This window comes from Heliangelus exortis, chromosome 2 (genome assembly GCF_036169615.1).
Source record: "Heliangelus exortis chromosome 2, bHelExo1.hap1, whole genome shotgun sequence".
Lineage (NCBI taxonomy): Eukaryota > Metazoa > Chordata > Aves > Apodiformes > Trochilidae > Heliangelus > Heliangelus exortis.
In genome coordinates this window covers 242,753-265,333 of record NC_092423.1, presented here as the reverse complement: position 1 = coordinate 265,333, position 22,581 = coordinate 242,753, and the positions used below count along the sequence as shown (strand labels likewise).

Sequence of the window (22,581 nt, the reverse complement as noted above, 5' to 3'; positions counted from 1 at the left end):
TTCCAGGTATGACATTAATTACTATATTATATTATTAGCTGTTATAGCTGAGTGCTGTGATTAAAAAGACAAGGGATGACAGGGAAGAACTGCCTGCCACCCATGTGCTCTTTTGCTCCATGTAATCTCTGATCCCCAGCCAGGCTTTCACAAATGGGATTGTCATGGCATCCAGCTGCCTGTGGCAGCCTCCCGACGTTAGTCATGTCAGAGCTGACTAGTTCTGGGCACTGAAAGTAAGAGCTGGCACTTCTCCTGTGCCAGTTCAGAGACACCAGCTAGTCATGGGAAGAAGGCAGGCTGGAGTCAAGGCTTTTCATCCCTGTTGTCTGAAAACAGATGGCTGTGGACCAGGGAAGGACCCTCGGGTCCTTTACCTCTAGCCTGCCTAACTTGGGACTTCAGTCTAGGGAGAGCAGCATGTGAGGAGCTCCCAGGTCACCTCCAGGTTCCTGGCTGGCCATCTGTCTGTTAATCACTCGCCATGGGGATGAGTGGATCTGGGTATTAGTGGTGTGGATGAAAGGGGAGCTGAGAGTGATGGGCCAGGGCAGGGCTGATCCTGAACCCTTCTGCCTCTCTGCTGTAGGATTACATGCAGAACGTCCACGGGAAGGAGATTGATCTGCTGAGAACTACAGTGAAGGTACCAGGCAAGCGGCTCCCCAGGGCCACAACAGCAGCAGCCCCCAGTGCCAGCCCCAAGGCCAACGGGCTGGCCAAGGAGCGGAGCAGCGCCCAGCTGACTGGAGGCACAGGTGAGCCTTGGGGGGTTCCTTCCTGGGTCAGCAGCTGTGCCTGGCTTTGCCTCACTGTCCCTTTGCTGTCCCCTTGCTGTTGCTGCTCTTCAGGAGCGCCCTGGGGCAGGGGGGTTCGTGTTTCTGCATGGGCTGCAGGTTAGCTGCTGTTGGGATTTTGTGCTGCTTGTTCTCTTGGGCAGAAGAAAGAGCAGGAGGGCTTTAAGTAGTGGTGTGAGCTCCCTGAGAGGAACCAGTTGAGTCTGATAAGGGGTTTGTTTTGTAACTATTATTCTGCGTGCACATTCAAGAGGCACAGCTGCCACAGTGAGTGTTGAGCAGAGGTTGGGAGGCTCTCTGGTTTCTCACGTAGTTCCTGCTACACTCCTTACTACTTCTGCCACAGGAGGTATCTCCTGCCCAGGGAGTCTGCTGAACTTGAAGCTGTCCTGCCCAAATTTCCCAGGACATTGACATGCCTTGACTTTGTGCTTGGGGTTGGTATCCTTGGCCAGGATGGACAGTTTCCACAGCCAGCTGTGGGCAGCAGTCTAAAACATCAAGGAACAGGTACCCCAGCACCCCTGGGGATAATGGGGGAGTGCAGATAATGTGCCGATAACAGAAATCCTCCATAATCTGGTACCACATGCTGTGGGTGGGCACATCCTCATTTCCCTTCTGTCCTGCTCATTGCCCTGGTTGTGTCCTGCAGCCAGGGTCTGGTCTGTGCTTCACAGCTTTCTGGAGCTGGCGAGCTGGGGTGCAGCTGGGGTGAATGCCAGGGGCTGGCCAGGGTCCTCAGCCTCACACACACGTAGGGAACAGGGTGTCTTGACATCACTGTATTCACATGGTGCCAGGTGTGGAATCACAAAGCCTTCTGAACCCAAACTGCTGTTTCTATAGAGTCAAGATTATCCTGCAGACCAGGTAATGGGTTGCAATTAGTGGCTTTTTTTGACCAAGGATGTGTAACTCTGCCTGTTTCCTGCCATGGTCTCCACTGTACTCTGTCATTTCATCACCACTGCTGTACACCCTCAGCACCCCTCAATTCCTGTCCCTGCACTGAGGCTCCTACATGGGGAAGCTTGTCTGAACTGTAGGGTGAAGTCAAAGACAAACCACAGGAAAGCTTGTCAGGCCAAATGGCCACATAATCCTGCTTTCAACATTTCTCTGGGTCCTGTTGTACTCACAAGAGCAGGGTGAGATGTGACGTGGTGGCCTGCATCTGCTGCATGGTGCAAGGCTTTACCACCAGCCTGGCAGAGCTTGTGGGGACGCAGCACATGGAGACTGATGTTGGAGCAATTTAAACTTTAGAGGAGATGAAGTTTCCTGGCAGGGAGGGTAATTAAATGTTGGAATAGTTTTATCTGGAGAGCTGGTGGACTTAGCATTGCTTGAAGCCTTTTGAATGTGATCAGTTATCTTCCTACAAGGTAGGCTTTAATCGAGCTCATGTGTGCCTGTGCACAGGGCATCCAGCTAGATGGACATGGTGGTCTTTCCTCCTGTGGAAATCTGGGAATTTGACACCCCCTGTTCACTGGCTTCTCTGGAGCAGAACAGGTGTGTGTCTGGCTCTGGGTGGTTGTCTGCTCTGGCCCGGAAGGTTTTTCTCTTGGGGTACACAAATGGTAAGATGTTTTCTGAGTTTTTCCACCTCACTCTGGTGCCTCCAAGGCTGATTGTGGCTGACGATGCAGTCACCACAGTAAGTGCACCGACAGGATGATAATCTTCTCAGGTGATTTGCTCACATCGCTGTGTACAGGATTTGGGGTCAGTGAAGAGTCTGCCCTTGTTCACATTAGCAGGGAATTTGCAGTTTTGCCACCTTTGGGGCTGGGAGTAGGACTGTTACGGGGGTCTAAGATATGCTTTGGGAGGACAGCCTCACAATTTGTAGTTCTCTGCCCGTTAATTGTCAGAGGACATGAGCTTTGGAGACCTGGATGATTTGCTGTTTTACACCAGGAGTGTCTGGTTTAAACCAAATGACATGTGCTTAGAGTTCAAAGCAAGCAGTCCATGATTTCTTGGTGAGCTGAGCTCCATCAAGTGAGCTAATTAATATTATGAACATTAATATAATGTCCCTTACATGCACAGTCCATTCCAGGGGCATCAAAAGAAGTAGTAGATAAAGGGGAGAAGAAGGAAAAAAAGAGAGAATATCTGACTCTGCCCTGCATGTAGATAAAATACACAGATGTAGCACTCTGGTGATGATTCAAAATAAGCTCCAAAGTAGGTACAGAGCATACAACTTGGAGCTAAGTAAATGAATGGGGAAGGTGCTTATGTTTGTGAAACCTGCAAGACTCTGAGCTCAATGGATGATTGTACCCTGCTATTTAAACCATTAAGGAAGGCAGCTTAACTGTAGTCAGAGTTGTTTTTATTTTAGGTTGTGGGTGTTCCCATCATAAACTCTTGTTTTGGAGGCTCAGAACGTTGTCAGGCTTCGCAGCTGCCTTATGTCCACCTAAGGATTGGGTTTTGTGGAACCTGTATGCAAATGCCATGTGGTTGGTGCCCAGGGAGGCAGTGCAATCTTCCTCCTCAGAAATGATAAAAAACCATCCAGGCACAGTCCAGGGCAGCAGGGGTGGTCAGGACCACCTCCCCAGGTCCTTTCCAGCCTCAGCCACATTGTCATTCTGTATTTGTTTTATCAATATTAAATCTTGTCTTCAAGAGCTGTAAATCTTCAAAGGTTTGGTGCAAAGATTGCCTAGAAGCAAAAGTTTTGTCCTCAGTTAGAAACTGTTTTATGCCTTGGAAAAGATACTGGGATTTGATCAAAGTTTGGAGCTGTTGGTTACTGAAACCTGTGGAGCAGTTAATCTCCTCCTGGGCTGTCACAAGCTCCTGGCAGAGTGGTCTCTGCTTTTCTGTGATGCTTGTTCTCCACTTTCCTGTTGTAATGTCCTCCTATCTTTGCTTCTTGTCTAAAATGTTACTGGCAAAGAGACTATCCAGAGACAGCAGAGTAGCTGAGACTAAGCATAGGCTCTGTAACAGGATTGGAGCTAACTAAATGCAAATAACCAGCATTAGAATATCAGTTGTGGACACAACTCCCTGGTTGTATCCTTGAAGACCAAGAGAACCCCTGAGAAATGCCATCTAAGGGAAGTTCCTCCAAAAACATTTTGTATTTACCTTCCAAAAGCAGGATAAGGAGGGTAAGGAGGGGAAGGTGACCCTGGACTCCTGGGAAGCTGCAGGGGGAACTCACCTTCACGAGCATGCCTGAGCAGAGCACCTCATCACTGAGATGAGAATATATTGTTACTGATGGGCATGAAGGCTAAGAATATGTTAAGGGTATAAGCAATATGTGGATACAGATATAAAGAGAGTAAATGCTTCTTGTGATTTGTGAAGTGTTACTCTTCATATAAAAAGAGCTAAAAGAAGCTCTCTGAGCAGCAAAGGAGCTGGTTCCTTAGCAAGCCATCAGCACTGCCTTGGTGTGAAACAAGAGCACAGGAGCCTGGGCAGGAGGAGAGGTACACCACAGACAGCTTGAGGTAACGCAGGGAAGGACACCAGAGGTAGGGCTGGGTGTCTGCTTCCATTGCAGCTTCAGTGTAGGGGTCGGTTATCTCTCTGATTGAAGGGGTGGTGCTGTGGATGCTGAACCCCAGCTTTTGGAGCAGCATAGAGGTGCAGACAAGAAGTGGTCTTGCTGATGGACACTAGGATGGTACTGTGTATTTTTACTCTTTGTAGTAATTTCTTTCTGAACTTGAAGTGAAAAATGAAATGTATTTGCACCGCTTAGTGAAACTTTGTTTTCCATTTAAGTCTTCATTCCTGTTGAGGCAAGATGAACTAGGTTGGAAAATTCAAGGTGCATTGAGTGGAGAAGTGATTGCTCATGCTGCAAATCACACTGTGTAGAGCTAGGCACATATTCTTATCCTGTTAATGTCAAAGACTCGCAGAGACTTTGAAGGGTCCATCTGTGCATGTCTGTCTGTTTATTTTTCCACAAGTAGAAATGAGACCACCAAAAGCACCTAGTTTAATTAGAGCATCCCAGCATCTGAGTTTTAGAGTCACATGTGTCCTAAAAAGACAGTGGAACTTGCCAAAGTTCTGGTAGAAGTTCTCCACAAGCAATAGGAACTGTGGATATTCTTTAAATCTCAAAGGAAGAGCACAAGTGGGTACTGGCCTTTGGAGAAAGCTGGGAAATAGTTCTTGGTAATTATTGCTCCATCTTATAAAGCCTTGGTCAGGGGAGATAGTGCTGGCTTGGTCCCATGATGGAAACCCTTGTGTTGTTCTGGGTTGGAGGCAGGGCTGGGCAGATGCTGGGCACACCATGCACGTGCAGCCTCTCTGTTGGGTAAAGCCAGTGCCCAGCAGAACCCCAGATGAGCTCTGGGCACGTGGATTTGCAGGATGACCTCACCATGTCCCCTGTGCCAGGTAACCCCCAGTGGTGGCCAGGTGGGAGAGGGCAGGAAACGGACATGCAGACCTTCCTGCCAGAGCTCACGGTTGCTGTAGTCTGGATACAATCTGCTGTGAGCATGGAGCCTGGCAGCATGAATTCTCTGCAGTGATGGGTCAGGTGTCTCCTTCAGATCCCTGCAGGTACTCTTCCCACTGGAATATTGCCTCTCTCCCATTCCCCTGAGGGATCCCCGAGTGTGTCTCTGCTGTAGTTCAGCAAACTCACCCTTTCTGCTACCTTGCCCCATCTGTGTCTCATTCAGCCCATGTGTCTGGCTCATAAGAAGTCTTATTCAAAGTACAGACTGGATAAAAAGGAGGTTTTTTTACTGGGGAAGGACAGATCATAGCACAAGAAAAATATGGAGACGGTGTCTGTCAGCATGAGGTACTGATCTCAGCACAGCTGCAGCCCTGAGTTCTTGCTTCCCAGAGGTTTGTAGGGTCCTACCCCAAAGCAGTCAGCACACAGACGAGGGCATGAGGGGTCCTGGTGTATGATGCCTGTGCAGGCACTCACATGCACCCAGAGCAGAGGCACCCACAGAGCACACCAGTCTGTTTCTTAGCACCACTGTGAAGCTGGATGGTATAATGGGAAGCCAAGGAGCTGAATGCTGAAAAACCTTCCTTGAAGTGAGGAGCTGAAGTGTAAGGAAAGAAAAAAAAAAAAGCAGAGATTGTTGAGATTGCTGTGGTTGTGAGCAGCTACATAGAGGCAATTTCTGACAGCAGAAGGCAGTCAGGTCTAGCAGGCAGCAGGAGTGCAGATGCTTTACCTCTGCCAGCAGTGCTGAGCTAACATGGCAGTCCCCAAAGAGCAGCAGTCCCCAGTGAGATGCTCTGGCTGGGGTTGCAGAGGCAGCTGGACTCGGTGGTTAGAGGTGGATCTGAAGCAAACAGCCTGGGAGAGCCAGGGCATGGTGCTAGGGGAGGATGCTGAAGGAGAAAGCTCTCCCTTCTCAGTGTGGGGCTCTCTGGCCTGCTGAGGACCATCAGCCACCCATGGGATCTGTTGCCCAATGGGTGGGAGAGCAAAGACGTCACCCATGTCTCTGAGGCCAAACAGAGCTGGTCTCAGTGCAGCAGGAGATGCTGCTTGGTCACCTTTGCCCTCAGGGACAGTGTGTATGGTCCAAAGATATGTGTGTGTGTGTGTTTTTGTGTGAGGGCAAGCAGTGTGCTGGCCCTTCTCCTCCTGCAGGATTGTTTCTGGAGCCAGGGGGGAGCACTGAGTGTGCATGTGGTGGTGTAGGCATTGCTTGGGGTGCCAGGTCTTGGCTGATGCCCATGAAGTGAAGAGGGTCCAGCTGTGCCCTGGCTGAGTTCTGCATGGATGGATTCAGATTCAGATTGAGATGCAGGTTCTGGATACTGGATTTATATACTGGAACAGGTTGCCTCGGGAGGCTTTTGTTGCCCCCTCCCTTGAGGTGTCCAAGGCCAGGTTGGATGAGGGCTTGTGCAGCCTGGTCTAGTGGGATGTGTCCCTTCCCATGCAGGGGCGTTGGATCTTGATGATCTTTAAGGTCCCTTCCAACCTAAACCATTCCATGATTCTGTCTTGCATGGATTCTTGGCTCCATAGGCAGGTGGTGGGGTGGTGTGACCCTGTGCTAGCCCAGGCCAGGTGCCTGGACCCCAGCCTGGATTTCCAGGCAGCCATGGGATTTCTGCCTGGTTGGAGCAGAATGCTTCATCCTTGTCACTTCCAGAGCTGACAGTTCCATGTGGGTTTGCTGGAAGGAGAGCACCTGGCCACAGGCTGGGCAGTGAGCAGAGGGTCCCCCTCACCGTGCCAGCCCCCTAATGCTCTGCTGCTGCCAGTGAGGGATGGGCTCCCCCAGGCCGGGGCTGCTGAGCCTGCTGTGATCATGTCACGTCGGGCTCCGTCGATGTTAACATCTCATTATCTTTGTTACTGTAATTACATTATCCGCTGCTTTATGCAGAATTATTCTCCGAGGACTAATTGATGGATCCATGTTTAATTCATTAATCATTAGCATCAAATTCGACAATTACAGTGCACACTGATTGTGGAATTTCAAATGTAATGAGGGAAGAATTAACAAAGAAAAGGGAAAACCTGTTTCCCTGGCATACTGCTGCTCGCCACGGGGGACAATGACATTGAGGGAAGAAGAGGCAGCAGAGAGTGGGGTGGTGCAGGTCATGGCAGAGAGGAGGCTGAAGATATCACCTTGTGCCTTTCTCTTTCCTTTCCTAGTTGTGGCTGCACAATGGATTCTTTCAGGTCAGAGCATCTGCTACCAAGGAGTGGGTTTTTGGGTATGGAGGAGGAAGAGCTCAGCTCCTGCTTCTGGAGCAAAGTTGCCTTCTCTGTGCCAGGCAGGGCCCATGGGTGCAGAAGCAGCACATCTCAGAAATGTGGCAGCTTTCCAGGGACACCAAGAGCTCACAAACCTTGCAGAAAAAGCCGGTTCGTCAAAGTGTGATGTCCTCAAAATGATCTTGCTGCCTCCATGATTTGCCCACAATCCTGTGGCTGGTCTGCTCCCTGCACGACGTGTGAGGCCTGCCCTTAAAATCCATTGCATCCCTCGTCATTTCAGTAGTTCCTACTCTGAGGCAGGACTTCTGTAACACTGCTCTATTTTGGTGCCTGTGAACTAAGCCAGCAGGAAGAAAGCCAGAGCAGTCCAGTCCTGCCTCCCGAGCCAGTAGATCTGCTCCTCCCAAGGACCAGGGGTGGTGCAGGATCCCTACACAGCTGTTTCAGCACCAGATGTGGATACTCTTCTTCCCTCCCTCCAGATGTGCTGCTGCAGGGTTTCCTCACCTATGGAAATGAGCTGCTTCTGCTTCATATTTTGGTGGTCCTTGCCACTTCACTCAGTCTGAGGATGTAGATAGGCCTTTCCTGGCACATTGTGTTAGTTAAACAGCTGGAGGTCTTAGAATAATCTAATGATTTTGGTTGGAAAGATCTTTAAGACCACTGAGTCCAACTCTTAACCCAGCACTGCCAGGGCCACCACTGTGGTGTGTGAGGGACACCCGTGTCCCTCAGCACCACATCTCCAGGGCTTCGAAACCACTCCAGGGATGGGAACTCCACCTCAGGGCCTGGGAAGCCTGGGCCAGGGTCTGACAACCCTTTCCAGGGAGAAATTGTAGAGTCCAACTGAAAAAGTTCAGTGTTAGTCACTGTTGGTCAGCCAAGGGCCAAGAACTTGGACATGACGACCCCAAAGCTGAAAGGAAGAGGATGATGGTCTTCCTGGTGGTGTTTGTTGGTGTGGGACCTTCATCCTTCCCAATAGAATGTTAAAGGGTTGTTTGTAGTCTGAAGATGAAGCAGAGATCAGAGATTTAATAAATTTATCTGTAATTAATACTTTGCATCATGAATCATGTATAAAATACTACAAATTCATATGTATATTAAAATTATTATAAACTCACTGTAACATTCATATGGTAGCCTCTTACGAATGTTTATCTGCCTGGAGTAGGAGGATGAATCCAAATGTGGGGCTGGAGAGGTTGCATTCAAGGCTTTGCACTGAGTCTGTCTCTCTTTTTAGATGGCCAGCTGGCTCACTCCAGCCTGCAGGCAGGCAGTGGAATGAATCTGCCTTGTGGATGGAAGGAAATGCTTCCTTCTTGGGCTGAAATCAGATAGGCAAAAGTGTTGGAGGTTTATCTGGAGTGGGAAAGGTGTATGCCTGCACTGCAGGTCTGCACCAGGACATGCTGTGGCACATCAGCTGGAACTGCTGATCTGCTGGTTTTAAGTGGAAAAGCAGACTGAGAGCTCAGCTGGGCTGCCCTGGACTCTGCATGAATATGCAAAGTTGTTACGGAGTTGTGCAAATTGAATTGTGTTTGCACCAACCAGGAGAGGGGACATGGGGGATCTGTGAGGTGGAGTAGTGAAGAGCAACTCGGATGAAATCCCTTATCAGAACCTACAGCCTGCATACAGCCTGGAGCAGCTCCTTGCTGCCAGTCCACCTTCCTCATCACATCTGAAGACAATGGCAGCTACATTTGAGCTGTTAATGGTAGCCTCCTCAGTCATACAGAAAAACTATTGCTGTTGTCATTTTCCAACTTTACTGGTGACTGCTGCTGTTCTCAGGGAGTTGATGACCCAGCTATCTTGAGCGTACCAAGTAGCTTCATCCACCACTTTGTTTCCATAAGGTCCTTGTGCTCCTGCTGTCAGAGCATGACTCCTCTATGGAGCAGGCCCATGGGAGCAGAGCTGCCAGCTCCCAACCTTCCCAGGAGCTGTAGTAGCTGTCCTCAGCCATGAAAATAAGGTTTCAGCTTCTGCTCAGTGGCCAGGTTTGGTACAAGCATGGGGCAAAGGGCAGCACTGTCTTGCTTCAGACCTGCTTGTCTTCTTGTGGGCTTCCTTTGTTAGAACTCTGGCTGCCATTTTTCACACCCAGAGCTTTGCTGCCTGGGAGGTATGAGCACTCAGTTCTCTGGACTTGTAGATTGCGCCATCATGGACACACTTTATTGTGAGTTTTCTAAAAGGCAACTTCTCTGGTGTGTGACAGACTGCTCCGGCTATTCCCCTTCCAGTTGTCACCTTGATCTACAACTGTCTTTCTCCAGATCCAACCATTCCATCATTCACCCTTTTGATCATGGTCATGATGTGACTTGTACTTGGTCAGCAGTTACGTTCTTGCATGCAGAGTGGATGTGCTGGGTTACAGTTTGTACCTGTGACCTCAGGCTTCACTCAGACTGTAGAGCATCACACAGGAGATCAGCCATTGCCTGAAAACTCTGTGCCCAGAGGAGACGTGGGACCTTCTCTGGTCTCTGCTCTATGCTGCTCTTCCAGAGAGCTCCAGCCCCTGACTCTGCACCCTGTTTCTGGGCACAGAGCTGGGGCTGTGCACCAGCTCCAGTGTCCCCATGCAGACCTGCTGGTGCAGCCACATTCTGTAGAGGTATCCATGAGTGCTGTGAGGGCATCCATCCTCTCTGACCCCACCATAATCCTGGCTTTGCTGGGTCTCCCTGGTGTGGGCTGCCCTTCCCCTTGTCCAGACTAGGCAAGGAACCCAGCTGTGCTCTGCTGGCCATCACTCAGGACCATTTGCCCCATGTAGAGCTCCTGGTCCTTGGGTGGGCAGAGTCCTTGGCAGTGTGGGCTGGGAGAAGCTCATGGGAGAAGTGAGAGCTCAGGAGGGAGCTGCCAGTGCTGGTTTCCCTTCCCACCCCAGCTCCCTCTGCCCTCCCTGATGGGAAACCAGAGATTGATTTTCTCCAACCCCACAGTATAATCACTAACCCTAATTAGAGATAATTACTGGGACTTGATACACTTACTACTTGCTAGAACACTAAAGGAGCTGTGCATTGCAGGGCTGAACATGAAAAAAGGCCTTGGAGAAAGTGAAGAGGAGAGGAAGAACAGAAGAGAAAAGAACAAGGCAGCCACAAGGCTGTGATGATGAGAGCCCTGCCTGGGGCCTTGGAGGTACCAGATGGGCTCCAGCAGCTCAGGGGGCAGCAAGCCAGCCCCATCAGCTGCTGGGGTAGTGGGGAGCATCCTGCATTTCTGAACATCTGGCTCTGGGTGTCTTGCACAGCACACCTGGAAAAATGAAGTGAGGGTAACTAGTAGCCACCTGTGAAAAATCTCAGTATAAATAACTTGCCCCATATTGCCAAGGAAGACAGGGACACCAGGGTGGCTGATGTTCTGGGTGGACTGAGGACTGTTTCCAGAAAACCTGCTTTCCCTTCCATGCAGACCACACTTGTGCTGCAAAAGGGGAGTGGCAGGGGAGTAACTTTCTGCAGTCAAAGCCCTCATTCCTGTCAGCCAGTCTTCCAGCTAGGTCTTCACTCCTGAAATGCTGCTCTGGTCCCATTCTCTCCTCCTGACCTCTCCTCTGCTCTGCATGTGCCTGGGGCCAGGGTCTTCATTCTGCTGGTGAACAAGAGCCATACTGTCAGGGCCTTGCTCCAAACAGCTTTCTTCTTTCCTTTTCCTTTTCCTTTTCCTTTTCCTTTTCCTTTTCCTTTTCCTTTTCCTTTTCCTTTTCCTTTTCCTTTTCCTTTTCCTTATCCTTTTCCTCTTCCTCTTCCTCTTCCTCTTCCTCTTCCTCTTCCTCTTCCTCTTCCTCTTCCTCTTCCTCTTCCTCTTCCTCTTCCTTCTTCCTTCTTCCTTCTTCCTTCTTCCTTCTTCCTTCTTCCTTCTTCCTTTTTCCTTTTTCCTTTTTCCTTTCCTTTTTTTACCTTGTGTTTCATATTGTTGCAGCCTGTCATGAGCATCTGTTTCCCACCACCATCTTGGTGATTGTCTCCTTTGGACCTTTCAGCCGCACAGTATCTTTTTTTGTTTGTGTTTTAAGCAGTATTGCACATTTTCTGCAGCTTATGATTTCAAGTTTGTACAGTATGTCAGTGACTCCTCTGGTCAATTTACCAGACCAAGGAAGAGAAGTGAACCAAAGACCATTTTTCCTTCATCTGCTGCCCACTGCTCATTCCCAGCTCTTTCGTCCCTGCATCTCAGAAACACCTTCTGAAGTGTTTCACTTTAACATGCTAGAGAGTGAATTAATTTATGATGGTGATCCTGGAGGACTTAGGAGTGACACTAAAACTTCCTCTGAATCCTCCTGGTTCAAAGAAGCAATGCAGGTCATGGAGAGGTCTGTAGTCACCCTTATCTAAGGAGATAGGGAGAACGAATCAAAACTAAAATTTAGTAGTGGCTTAGATAAAAACAACCTTTACTTCATTGTACTGGTCAGGCAGAGTAAAATTCAGATCAGAAACAGAGTGTTAAACAGGAACAGACACACAAGTATATATATCTGAGTCAATTTCACAAAGCTGAAAGCAATTATGAGCCAGATCATTTGGGAGAAAGAACTTAAACAGAAAAAAAATGTGGAGCATAATTAGGAGTTTTTTTAGAACATTACTAGATTCCAAAAAGTTAAAATCAAAAGGAAGATTGCACTGCTTAAAAATGCATTAATCTCAGTTAAGAGATGTAAACTATTAATTCTCTCTCTGTCCAGATAGCAAAGAACGCAGAGGAACAAGAGAAAGTGGAGGGGAGTGAGCTGTATCATTATAACAGATTTTGTACCTCTGTATCTATATCTCTATGTATATGAAAAACAATCAGAAATAACAGCAGCATAATAAATAGTCGATAAGTATTGAGCAGAAGGGGAAAGCTCCAGTAGGCAGGTAGCTGGTAACTCCAGCGTGGTCCTGCTGGGCCAGCTGGAGCAGTGGGTAGAGGCTCGCTCAGCCCTTGGCCAGCACTCTGCAGACGAACATCCGCCGCTAGTGATTGATTATGAGCAGCCCTTGAAGTGACCCTTTGGGCTTTGTGGGAAGCATTCCAGCTCCTGACGTTCCCAGGCTTGCTCTGGTTACAGCTGCACAAAGGGCTTGTTTTACCCTTTTATCCGAGTTCATTGCTTGCGGAGAAGTCGTGCACCTCGCTCCTGCCTGGCTTCCCCAGACCACACTTGGCACCGCTTGGCTTGAGGGGCAGAGTTAAACACCATTGTGCTGCTGATAAAGAGCTGGGAAAGCAAGCTACTGATGGGATGAGAGCAGCAGCCCACCTCAGCTGCTGTGTGCAGCCGCCCCACCTTTCTGCAAAGGGACATGGGTGCCTCAGCTGATGGACACTGCCAGCCACATCTGAGAGCTGCCTGTCAGTGGACTCCTGCCTGCATCTGTCACCTCTACTGCCTTTCTCCAAGCAGGAAACCTCTCTTGCCTTCTCTTTCATAGCTGTTTTACTTGAAAAAAAAGACAAGTCTTGCATCTCGGTTCCTCTTCCAGCAGGGGTCCAGAGGGTGAGCTCAGAGCAGGTCCCATGTTCTCTCCTGTGTCATTTTCTGTCCTGTCTCAGCACTCAGCATGTTGGTGCAGTATGGTTCCTTTCACCACCGTGTTCTGGTTTCACACTTCTCCTGTGCCCTGTGCCTGGTGAGCTTCTGCTGCAGCACCTGCCTTGTCCACAGCATCTTCATCCCTGCGTGACAGGTTTCAGGCTGTGGATCCTGAGAACAGTCAGTGTTCACAGATCTTACCAAGTTCCTAATCTGCAACTTCCATGCTGTCCGTGGAGACTACATAACACAAAAATAAAAGTGATCGATTTAGCATCTGAAGCTCATCTCCCAGTTCACCTTCCCCTCCTCCTGGCTAGTTTCAGGAGCCTACATTACCATGGTTGCACAAGGGGATACAGAAAAGGTAACCAGCCGAGTTAAAGGCAGTGAAAAGATTTTTTGCAAGTTTATTAGGAACTAATGAATCCTAAAAACAGCATTTGTTCATTACTGTATGGAAATAGTAGAACAGTTAATAAAGAGAAAAAAAAAAAAAAGAGAAGTGTTCAGTGAACAGTTTGGTGTCTGGGAAGAGGCAAGATGATGTATCTTATCACAGAATGATGAATTCTTCATATCCAGCTGTAATTAGGAAGCATATTAAACAGCAGGTAGGAGATTTAGACATGTTTGAATCAGCAAGTCTGAATTATTTAATTCAGAAATTGTAGAAGATGCGGTCATGGTCTTTCTGAAATGTTGATGGTGACTGTCAGTTTTGGGAAGGAGGCTGAAGTTCATGCGTTTCATGTGTCCACAGTGCAAGAATGAAACTGAGAGACTGGAGAGGGCTCAGAGAATAGCTGTTAACACAATGAAACACTTGCAAAATGTGCCTTGTAGAGAAAGATTCAAGGAGCTCAATTTAGTTTATCAAAGAAAAGGTTAAGAGATTGTTTCAACCCCATTTGTAAATACCTGTATAGCAACAAAAATTTGGTAATAGAGAGCTCTTTATCAGATAAAAATATACTAAAATCCAGTGACTGGTAGCTGAAGCAAGACAATTCAGACTAGAAATAAGGTGCAAATTTCAACAGCGAGGGTAATTAACCACTGGAACTACTTATCAAGAGTAGCTGTGATTTCTCTGTCACTGACAATATTCTAATCAAGATTGCAAGATTTTCTAAAAGATACGTTGTAGTTCAGACAGGAGTAAATTAGTGGAAGACCTATGGAGTAATTTTATGCTGTGCAGAAAAGATCAGACAATCAGAAAGCTCCTTCTGGCTGCTCTGACTCCCTGTCCAGACCTGTGTCACTGGCTTTGCTGGTGGATTTGCCTCTTCCTGTGCAGCTCCATTCACCCTTCCTGGGCAGTGGGGCTGGGCAGGGAGTGGACAGGGCTCCACAGTCTCCACAAGGTGCTTAGGATGGAGGAGGATAGAGGAGGACTGAGTGGCTGCCACCGCTGATAGCTCCCAGGAATGGTCTTCGTGCCTGAGGGTTTTGGGGGCCCTGCTGGCTCTGTGCATAGAGCCACAACCACCACCTGAATCAGCGATGATCTGATGTGTTTCTGGAGATGCTTTGTCTTGTGTGCCTCAGAGTTTTGGTTCGGAGGTGGGATTAGTTTATGGTAACTGTGTTGTGGTCAGCTCTTCCCATTCTGATGGGTTTTGGTCAGCAGGTTGGGTTTTTTGGTCCTCCTGGAGATGTCTGGACTACACAGAGCTGTTTCTGCTGGCGGTTTGTACCCACCACGGATCAGCTGTTGTTGGAGCTGGGCTGTTACATAGTCACTTATTACATGCGTATGTCCAAAAATGTGCTCTTCAAATGCAGATCCCCTGTGTCAGAGCATCTGTGAGTCCCAGAGACAGACAGTGGCTCCCACTGTGTGCAAGCTGGCAGATCCTGATGGCCTTGCTAAAAAAACAGGGCTGGGAAACCCAGGTTGCCTGTGGTTTGGATCAGTGATTCCGCAGAGACGTTTGCTGTTGGCAGAGCTGGGAAGATCTGTCATCCCTGAACATAACATGCCCAGCCATGCAGGTGGGGCTGTAGAGGTGCTTGGTGTTGTTGCCACCTCTCAGGGGGAACTTGGGTTTTAGGTCTTTCAAATGACATGTTTCCATCCTGTTGCATCTGGTTGGTAAGAGCAAGCCTGTGTCTTTTGGCCTCCTTACTGGTAGGAATTGTTCCAGAGGAAGGAACTGAGTTTATCCAGCAAAACTGCGTGCATGGCCTGGAGGAGGCTCTTGTGGCTGTGGACCTGCTCTAGGGGTAGGAGCAGCTCTGGGAACAGTGCCCAGGGGGTGCTCCCAGGGCAGCTGCATTCCAGCCTACATGGCAGACACAGCCCATTGATGGAGAGCCATGAATTATGTCTGTACCAGCAGGGGTTCCACAGGCAGGCAGCTCACCTCCCCTCCAGAATCAGTTGGTTTCTCAGAGCTGAGTGATTTCCCACCAGCTGGAGCTGGGGGTCCCGTCCAGCCCATCCCACGCAGCCCAGGAGGAGTGTCTTGAGGTCCCCATAGCTTCTGGGGAGGCTTTGGCATGGGCTCTGGCTACAGAAACCATCAGAGCACTTGAGAGTCAGTACAGTGAGGTGACTTGCAGAGATTCATATTGTTATTTGGAATAAATGGTGGTCAGTTGGCAAGAAACCCTAAAGTTCTGGTGGGTGGGCTGTGGTAACTAATGGCTCTGGGACACGGTTTAGCAGAGAGTGAATAGCTTTGATCTGCAGAGGGCTGTTGGTCCACTGCAGCACAAGACAAAACCAAATTTCCTCCATGCCAGGGTGTCCTTCCTGGGGTTCTTCCATGTTGTCAGGACTTGTAAGCAGCCACCCATCTGCCCCAAGAGCAGCGCTGAGGAGGGGACAGACAAGGCAGCAGCTCCTTGCAAAAAACAGCAATTGTCTGTCCGTGCTCTGAGCTCTGCAGGGCCCTGGGGAAGGCACAGGATGCAGAAGGTCAAGATCTGTCCCCTCATGTTTCTGGGAGGCTGAAGAACATGCAGGCAGTCTTAGCTAAGCAACTGTGCCTGTGCTTTTCATGGCAGCTGCAGACTTCTCAAAGGGTTTCTCTGCCACCAGCTCACTCTGACATGCACAACTTGTGATGATCAGGTCCAGCCTGCCTGCAGTGGTGTAGCTGATGTGCAGAAGCACAAATCACAATCTAACTGCCATCTGACCATTCTCCTATTGGCCACACTTTAATGTTGAGTAAAACCAGCAAGAGACAGCTCTTCCCTTGAGCCATCACCAGGCAGGAACCTGAGGGTGTGAAGATGTCTCCATGGTGCAGTCTGCTGTGTGCACTGGCCATGGAAGATGTGCCTTCAGGCCCTGTCCTGTCTCAGGTGGAAATGACAGAATTCATGGGTGACAGCAAAGAGATTAGCCCAGGACTATAATCACCAGTGTCTGTCTGCTGGGGCACACAGCATGCCTGTCTGTGTAGCTGGAGCAGTCACTCTTCCATGTGCTGGCCAGGCTGCAGACATTCTCACCCAGGACATCTGCATCAAGGAGACATCTGGCTTCCCCATGAGCTTCCTCAGAAGTTGGTGTCAGATGCTGGTGGTAGGAGATAGAGCTGATGTGTCTTGGCTCTGTTTCCTCAGTGCTGCTCAGGCTATTGTATGTTCAAGGCAGAGGAGGCAACAGTCCTTTCCTGAGTGGAGTTGTTGAGGATGCAGGTACTTCTGGTTTGCTCCTGTTAAAAAGGATGTGACTCAGCATGTCTGTGCTCTTTGTGTTGCTGTTACTGGCAGGCTGCTGGAGTTTAGAACTGCGGGTGGCAGGGTGTGAGTGGTATGCTGATAGGATTAGTGGGAATTCAGTCACCTTTGTTTTCTGTTCCTGCTCCACCTTGAAGTAGTTTTTTTCAAGGTTGTGAGTCGTGCACAAGGATCTAGGTGAGGTATCATGCCAGTTTTGTGCAGAAAGCAGAAAAGCTTCCCAGTTGTGCAAGACTTACTTCATTTTGCACACGAGGGATCACGTCTGACTTAACCTCATCATGCACATGTGGGAACATATTCCACTTTACAGCCTCAGTGGTGGTGTGGTTCGGTGGTGCTGTGTCAAGGCGATACTTACAGAATTTCTTGTCCTCTGGTGTCCCCAGTTAAGAAACTCAGCCTAGTGTGATCCAAATCCATGGGTTATTTTCCAAGTCACAGTTGAAATTATTACATTTATCCATTTGTCCAAAGATTGGGTGACTGCAAATTATCTCCTTCCCAACTGACAGCACCCTTTTTTTGCTAACTCACCTTCATCCAGTTCCCTGTGCATCCCCAATGTCATGAAGAATTTACAGTTTCTTTGATTCAAGTTTCCACAGGAGTGTCCAGTGTGCCATACTTGATGCTTAGCAAAATGATATTCTGTTTTAAAGTAATTTCCCATTTGCTACCATGTCACCACTTAGGCTTTACTTAACAAGGCATCACAAAGTCTTGCCTGCTGCTGAGGGCACACCAACACATCTACGTGGATCTCCTGGTTTTTTGAGTTTAGAGGAAACAGTAATTGGGAGAGCTTTGCTTGAGGGACTGTAGTCAGGGTCAGGGAGAGTTCAGTTCCTGGAGGCTTTGACTTGGAGAGGCAGTTAGTATTTTACATGCAGCATTATATTCACCTTTCACTTTGCTTGACTGATTTAAAAGTAATATATCTAGCAACTGATTGGTGGTGTCACTTCCAAAGGGATGCAGTTCCTGAGGGTTCTTGTCTTGTTGGGGCCACCTCGCACAGACCCCAGGGACAAGCCGGAGTTGTGGACCTAAGAGGTCCGTGGGCCAAGTGAGTGGCCAAGCTGGGAGGACATTTCTCTGCATGTGGGAGACTCCAGGCCACTGGTGTGAAGTGCAGGGAGCTCCTGGAGAGGCTGACAGAAGCTGTTCCTGTAAATCACAGCAGCACCATTTAATTTCAAAATTAGATACGCAACTTTGTGCTGGTTCTTCATGGCCCATGCTGTGTCAGAATGGGTGCATATTTGGGAGGCTGGGTGCTGGGCTGGGTGGTAGCCATCTCTTCGTGTGGCCTGTGGGGCAGGCTCTCAGGGTGTTTTTCCTGCTGCCAGTGCTTGTTGCCGCTGCCCAATGTCACCCACCACCCAGTGACACCCTGCAGAGTGGTGTACCCCTGGGGGCAGGTTTGGAGGATGCCTTGGCCATGGTACATCCCTGGTCAGGTCAGGGTGCTTGTGGCAGCCCATGCCACTGCTCAGAGGAGCAATGGAGGGGCAGGTATCTGCAGGCTGGGGCTGCCAGCCTGGCTGGGATGGAGGTGTGAGGGCAACTCTGGGCTCCTGGGGCTCCGCAGGAATCTCCCCTCTGCTCAGGGAGCTTCTCCAGGGCATGCCACACTCCTATTCATTTCCCTCTCCTCCATGGCAGAGCGCTGCCTGAGTTCTGGGGAAGCCTGTCTCATTCCATCCTATCCTATCCTATCCTATCCTATCCTATCCTATCCTATCCTATCCTATCCTATCCTATCCTATCCTGTCCTGTCCTGTCCCGTCCCGTCCCGTCCCATCCCAACCCAACCCATCCCATCCCATCCCATCCCATCCCATCCCAGCAGCACAGTCCCCAGGACCCAGCTCTTCCCAGTCCCAGGAGAGCAGTGTTGTCCCTGCTCTGGTGGCAGCAAGCTCCCTCCCATGAGGAGGCAAAAGGAGATGGATGCGGCAGTCAGGAGCAGAGCGCCAGCTAATTACCCTTCCGAGTGTGTCTTGTAAATTAAGGGCTAATTAGAGGCAAAGTCAGTGTCATGGTTTTACACGTGTTTCTGTGGTGCTGAACAAGAGGAGGGAGGGAGGGGAAGCATGCAGCAAGCCGGGCTGGAGGCAGCCGAGCCGGTGGCTCTGCATCTCTGCCCCAGGGGCTGCCAGGCACCATGGCCCTGCCAGCTCTGCCTCAGCTCTGCTGGGGCCAGCAGGGTGGATCGTCCCTACGTAGTGTTGCAGAGAAAGAGGATTTCTGTCCCAGGCTGGGTGGGCTGGAGAGGAAGGTGTCAGGCAGTGACAGTACCCATGATGAAGGACAGAGCAGCAGGTGGGACAGTGTGTGGCCCATGGCCCACAGCACCACTTCATGCAGCCTTTTGTAGGGGCAGATCAAGGCTCCTTGAGCTGGTCTTTTAAGAGTCACAGAATTGTCACAGTTGGAAAAGGCCACTAAGGTCACTGAGTCCAACTGTTAACCCAGAAAAAAACACCATGCCCACCAGAGCATGTCTGATGTGCCACACCTACACGTTTTTTGAATACCTCCAGGGATGGTGACTCCACCGCTGCCCAGGGCAGCCTGTTCCGGTGCCTGACCACTCTTCTGTGATCTGGTCTAAACCTCTGTTAGTGCAACTTCAGAGCGTTTCCTCTAGTCCTGTCATTAATTACTTGGGAGAGGAGGCCAGCACCCACCTCCCTACAACCTCCTTTCAGGGAGTTTTGGAGAGCAGTACAGTCTCCTCTCAGCCTTCTGTTCTCCAAACTAAACAATCCCAGTTCTTCAGAACCTTCACCAGCCTCAGGCAGCACTCAGACACCAGTGGCCGCTAGTTCACTTAGGTTCTTAGGTTTTCATGGAAACCACAGGGACAGAAATGCAACCTTATATACAAAGTCTGTGGGTCCACACAAGGATTTTACATGGTTCTGCTCTTGGTGAAAGGTGGCTAAGCAGTGGAAGAGGTTGGCCCATGAGGTTGTGCGGTCTCCCTCTGTAGAGATACTTAAAACCTCTCCAAACACAGTCCAGAGCACCTGCCTCTGAGTGGCCCTGCTTGAGCAGGGGTTGAAAAGGATGACCTCAAGTCCTTTCCAGCTTCAGCTGTTCTGGGACTCTGGGAGATCAAAATGAGGCTGTCCTTATACAGTGAAGGTCCCCGGGCAGGTGAGCTGTGCTGGCTGCAACAGACCCAGCTGGAACCTGCTGTGCCAAGTGTCCTGCCCCCCCATGCAGGCAGGGCTGGGGCAAGCAGAGGGCTCAGGCCATGGACCTGTGTCTCATCATCCCAGGCTGGAGTGTTCAACTGGCTCTGCCCTCTTGCACAGCCAGGGAGGGCTGGTGTGGGAGTCCCAGGTCAGCATCTCTTCCCAGGAAGGAGAGGCAACTTTAGGGTAGGGAAAGGGACACTTTGTTCACCCTCAGGCTCCCAGAGCACTACGAGGCTGGAGCTGAATGCCCTACAGAAAGGTGTAGGAAAGGGCTTGTTGTGGGCAGGTGCAGTGTTGTCTCTAGGGCAGCATCCTCCTCCTTAACAGATTGCCAGCAGCCATGAACAGCAAGATTTTTGCTCCTTGTCAGAGCTGTGCTGTTTACTATTCTGGAAATTTTGGATATTCATGTAATCCAGAAACACTTGACCCATTTTGAATCTCTGAGTGGTACTGTTGACTGAGCCTCTAGTCCCAAAAATGCTCCTTTCCTAGGGGGTTCAATATCTACACTCAGCTCCAGGGGTTTCTAGATAGTGGGAAAAGGTTTTTCCACCCATGATCCCCAGCTTACCAATCTGTTACTTGTCTGTTCTCCAGCTTGTCCCTTTGACAGCCTTCATGTAATTTCCCATTCACTCCTGGTGCCTCCAACATGGTTGTGTTTCTTGCTAGGGACACACAAGGAGTGAAGTTAAGGAGTGAGGTGGGTTTGTCTTTGCCCAGGTGCCTGAGGCTCTGGTGAAGATGTGAGAAGACTGTGAAATCCAGCTGCAAAATCTGGATGGAGGGGGCAGCTGTGTGCCAGGATGCACCTCCTGGGTGCTACTCTGAAATACATCAAGCTGGGTGTCCCTCTGAGCAGTGGTGTGTGCTGGGCACCTTTTTTGGGAGGTGAGGCACTGGCACCCCCTGGGAGAGGAGAGCACCTGGGGGCATGTCTGGTGGGGTAGAGGGCAGCTTTTCCTTATTGCTTCAGGGCAGCTGTGAGCCTGTGCTGAATTGCTATGTCTCTTGCAGGTGCTCCCCACTCGACCAGCAGCACCTCCTTGCACTCAGAGCGCTCTATCAGCGGCATCAACCTGGTGGGTTTCAGCTCCAAGCCAGACGGCATGCACCAGCGTTCCTACTCTGTCTCCAGTGCTGACCAGTGGAACGAGGCTGTGGCTATCCCCGGCAGCTGCCCCAACCCCTGTGAGTAGCACTTTTGACCTGCTCCCCATAGCCCCATCAGCTGGGGGGGGGTTTATTCTGGTAATGGGACAGTCCTGAGTTCTACCCTGTGGCTGTGAGCCCAGAGTTTGCTCATAGGTATTGGACACAGCCTTGGGGGCCTTGTTGGGACTATCCACCTTTGTGAGGGACAGCTGGCAGTGTCCAGACTGGGAGGAGAAGCTCTCCAGCTGGGCATGGTAAGGTGGTGTCCTACCAGCCAAGGGATGCTGTGTGGCAGGAGAACTGTTCTCACGTTGCTCCTCTTCCAGCCCCCTTATCAGCTCACTGTGTGAGGAGTAACCTTTGCTTTCCCCTATCTCTGCTCCTGGTCGGCACCCCCAGCTCCCAGATTTTGGGGCAGTTGAACGAACAGGAGTAATTCCTGTCTCGGGAGCACGCAATGAGTGCGGCCCGCCCCCTCCCCCCACGCTCACTCGCTCTCTGTGATGTTTCAGGACAGTTGAGTGAATTAAAATAATTCATACATTTCCCAACGTAGCCACTTTGCCGAATTGGAAAATAAATGCTTTTGTGCTGCATTCATCACTCCTTCGTTCCTGGCTCTGCCGCCGCACTAAAAAAGCAGTTAAATGCACATCAAGAGTGGAGGAGCCATTTCCATGCCTGCTCGCCCCTTGTAGTTCTCATTAGCGCGGCAGCCGCCCCCCCGCTCGGTCCCAGGGGCTTTCGCAGTTTAAAGAGAGCCTCTTTATGATCATTACCGGAGTCCGACTGTGCGGGCGCCATTTGCAGCTGAGGAGGCTCCTCATTTGTAACTGTGAAAAACTATCAATTTCAGCGCGCCTGATGCAGCGGCTCCATCATTGGCCCCATCAGCTCCCTGCTGGAAGCGAATTAATCAGACTGTTACTGCTGATGGGGCAGCACAGGCGACGGGAGCGGAAGGGCGCAGCTCTGAGCATTAATGTGCCAGCAGCCCCCCCGCCCCTCACCTCGGACATGGGGTGCGGTAGGGCAGGATCCTGTCCCTCAGAGGAAGGGAGGGATGGGGGCATGGCTGCTCACCGCTCCAGGCACGGGCACATCTGCTGGGGTGCTGCAGGGACAGTCCTCTGCCCCAGGAATGGGTGTCCCCAGTGTGCCGGGTGTCCCCACTGTGGTGGCACCAGGCACCCAGGCAGCAGGAGCTGAGCATGCCCCTGAGGTTGAGCAGGCAGAGCTGTGATTGTCATGCTCATTGCCTTTGCACAGGTGAATGTTGTGTCATGGCCCCTCCAGACAGCCTGGGTGCCCCCAGAACAGTCACCATGGCTGCTGTTGTTTCCCTCTCAGCAGAGCCCAGGGGTCTGTTGTGGCCATGCTCTGCATTTTGCCTGCCCTGGCTCTGTCCTGAGTGTCCATGGGGTG

The 22,581-nt window shown here is 50.3% G+C and overlaps 1 protein-coding gene and 1 long non-coding RNA gene across 4 annotated transcripts in view; one reads left to right on the top strand and one right to left on the bottom strand.

Annotated features, from left to right (window-relative positions):
- The window catches only part of AGAP3 (ArfGAP with GTPase domain, ankyrin repeat and PH domain 3), a 120,065-nt gene that overhangs the window by 81,159 nt on the left and 16,325 nt on the right, over window positions 1-22,581 (top strand). For all 3 annotated transcript variants that reach the window (XM_071734422.1, XM_071734421.1, XM_071734423.1), the window contains exons 11-12: window positions 590-758; window positions 21,019-21,192. In XM_071734422.1, coding sequence (XP_071590523.1) covers window positions 590-758; window positions 21,019-21,192 — 343 coding nt within the window. The remainder of the gene's footprint in view (window positions 1-589; window positions 759-21,018; window positions 21,193-22,581) is intronic.
- LOC139791910 (uncharacterized) overlaps window positions 10,532-22,581 on the bottom strand; it is a 75,671-nt gene continuing 63,621 nt past the window's right edge. Inside the window, exon 3 of the long non-coding RNA XR_011724084.1 lies at window positions 10,532-10,543. This is a non-coding gene — a long non-coding RNA (uncharacterized lncRNA). The remainder of the gene's footprint in view (window positions 10,544-22,581) is intronic.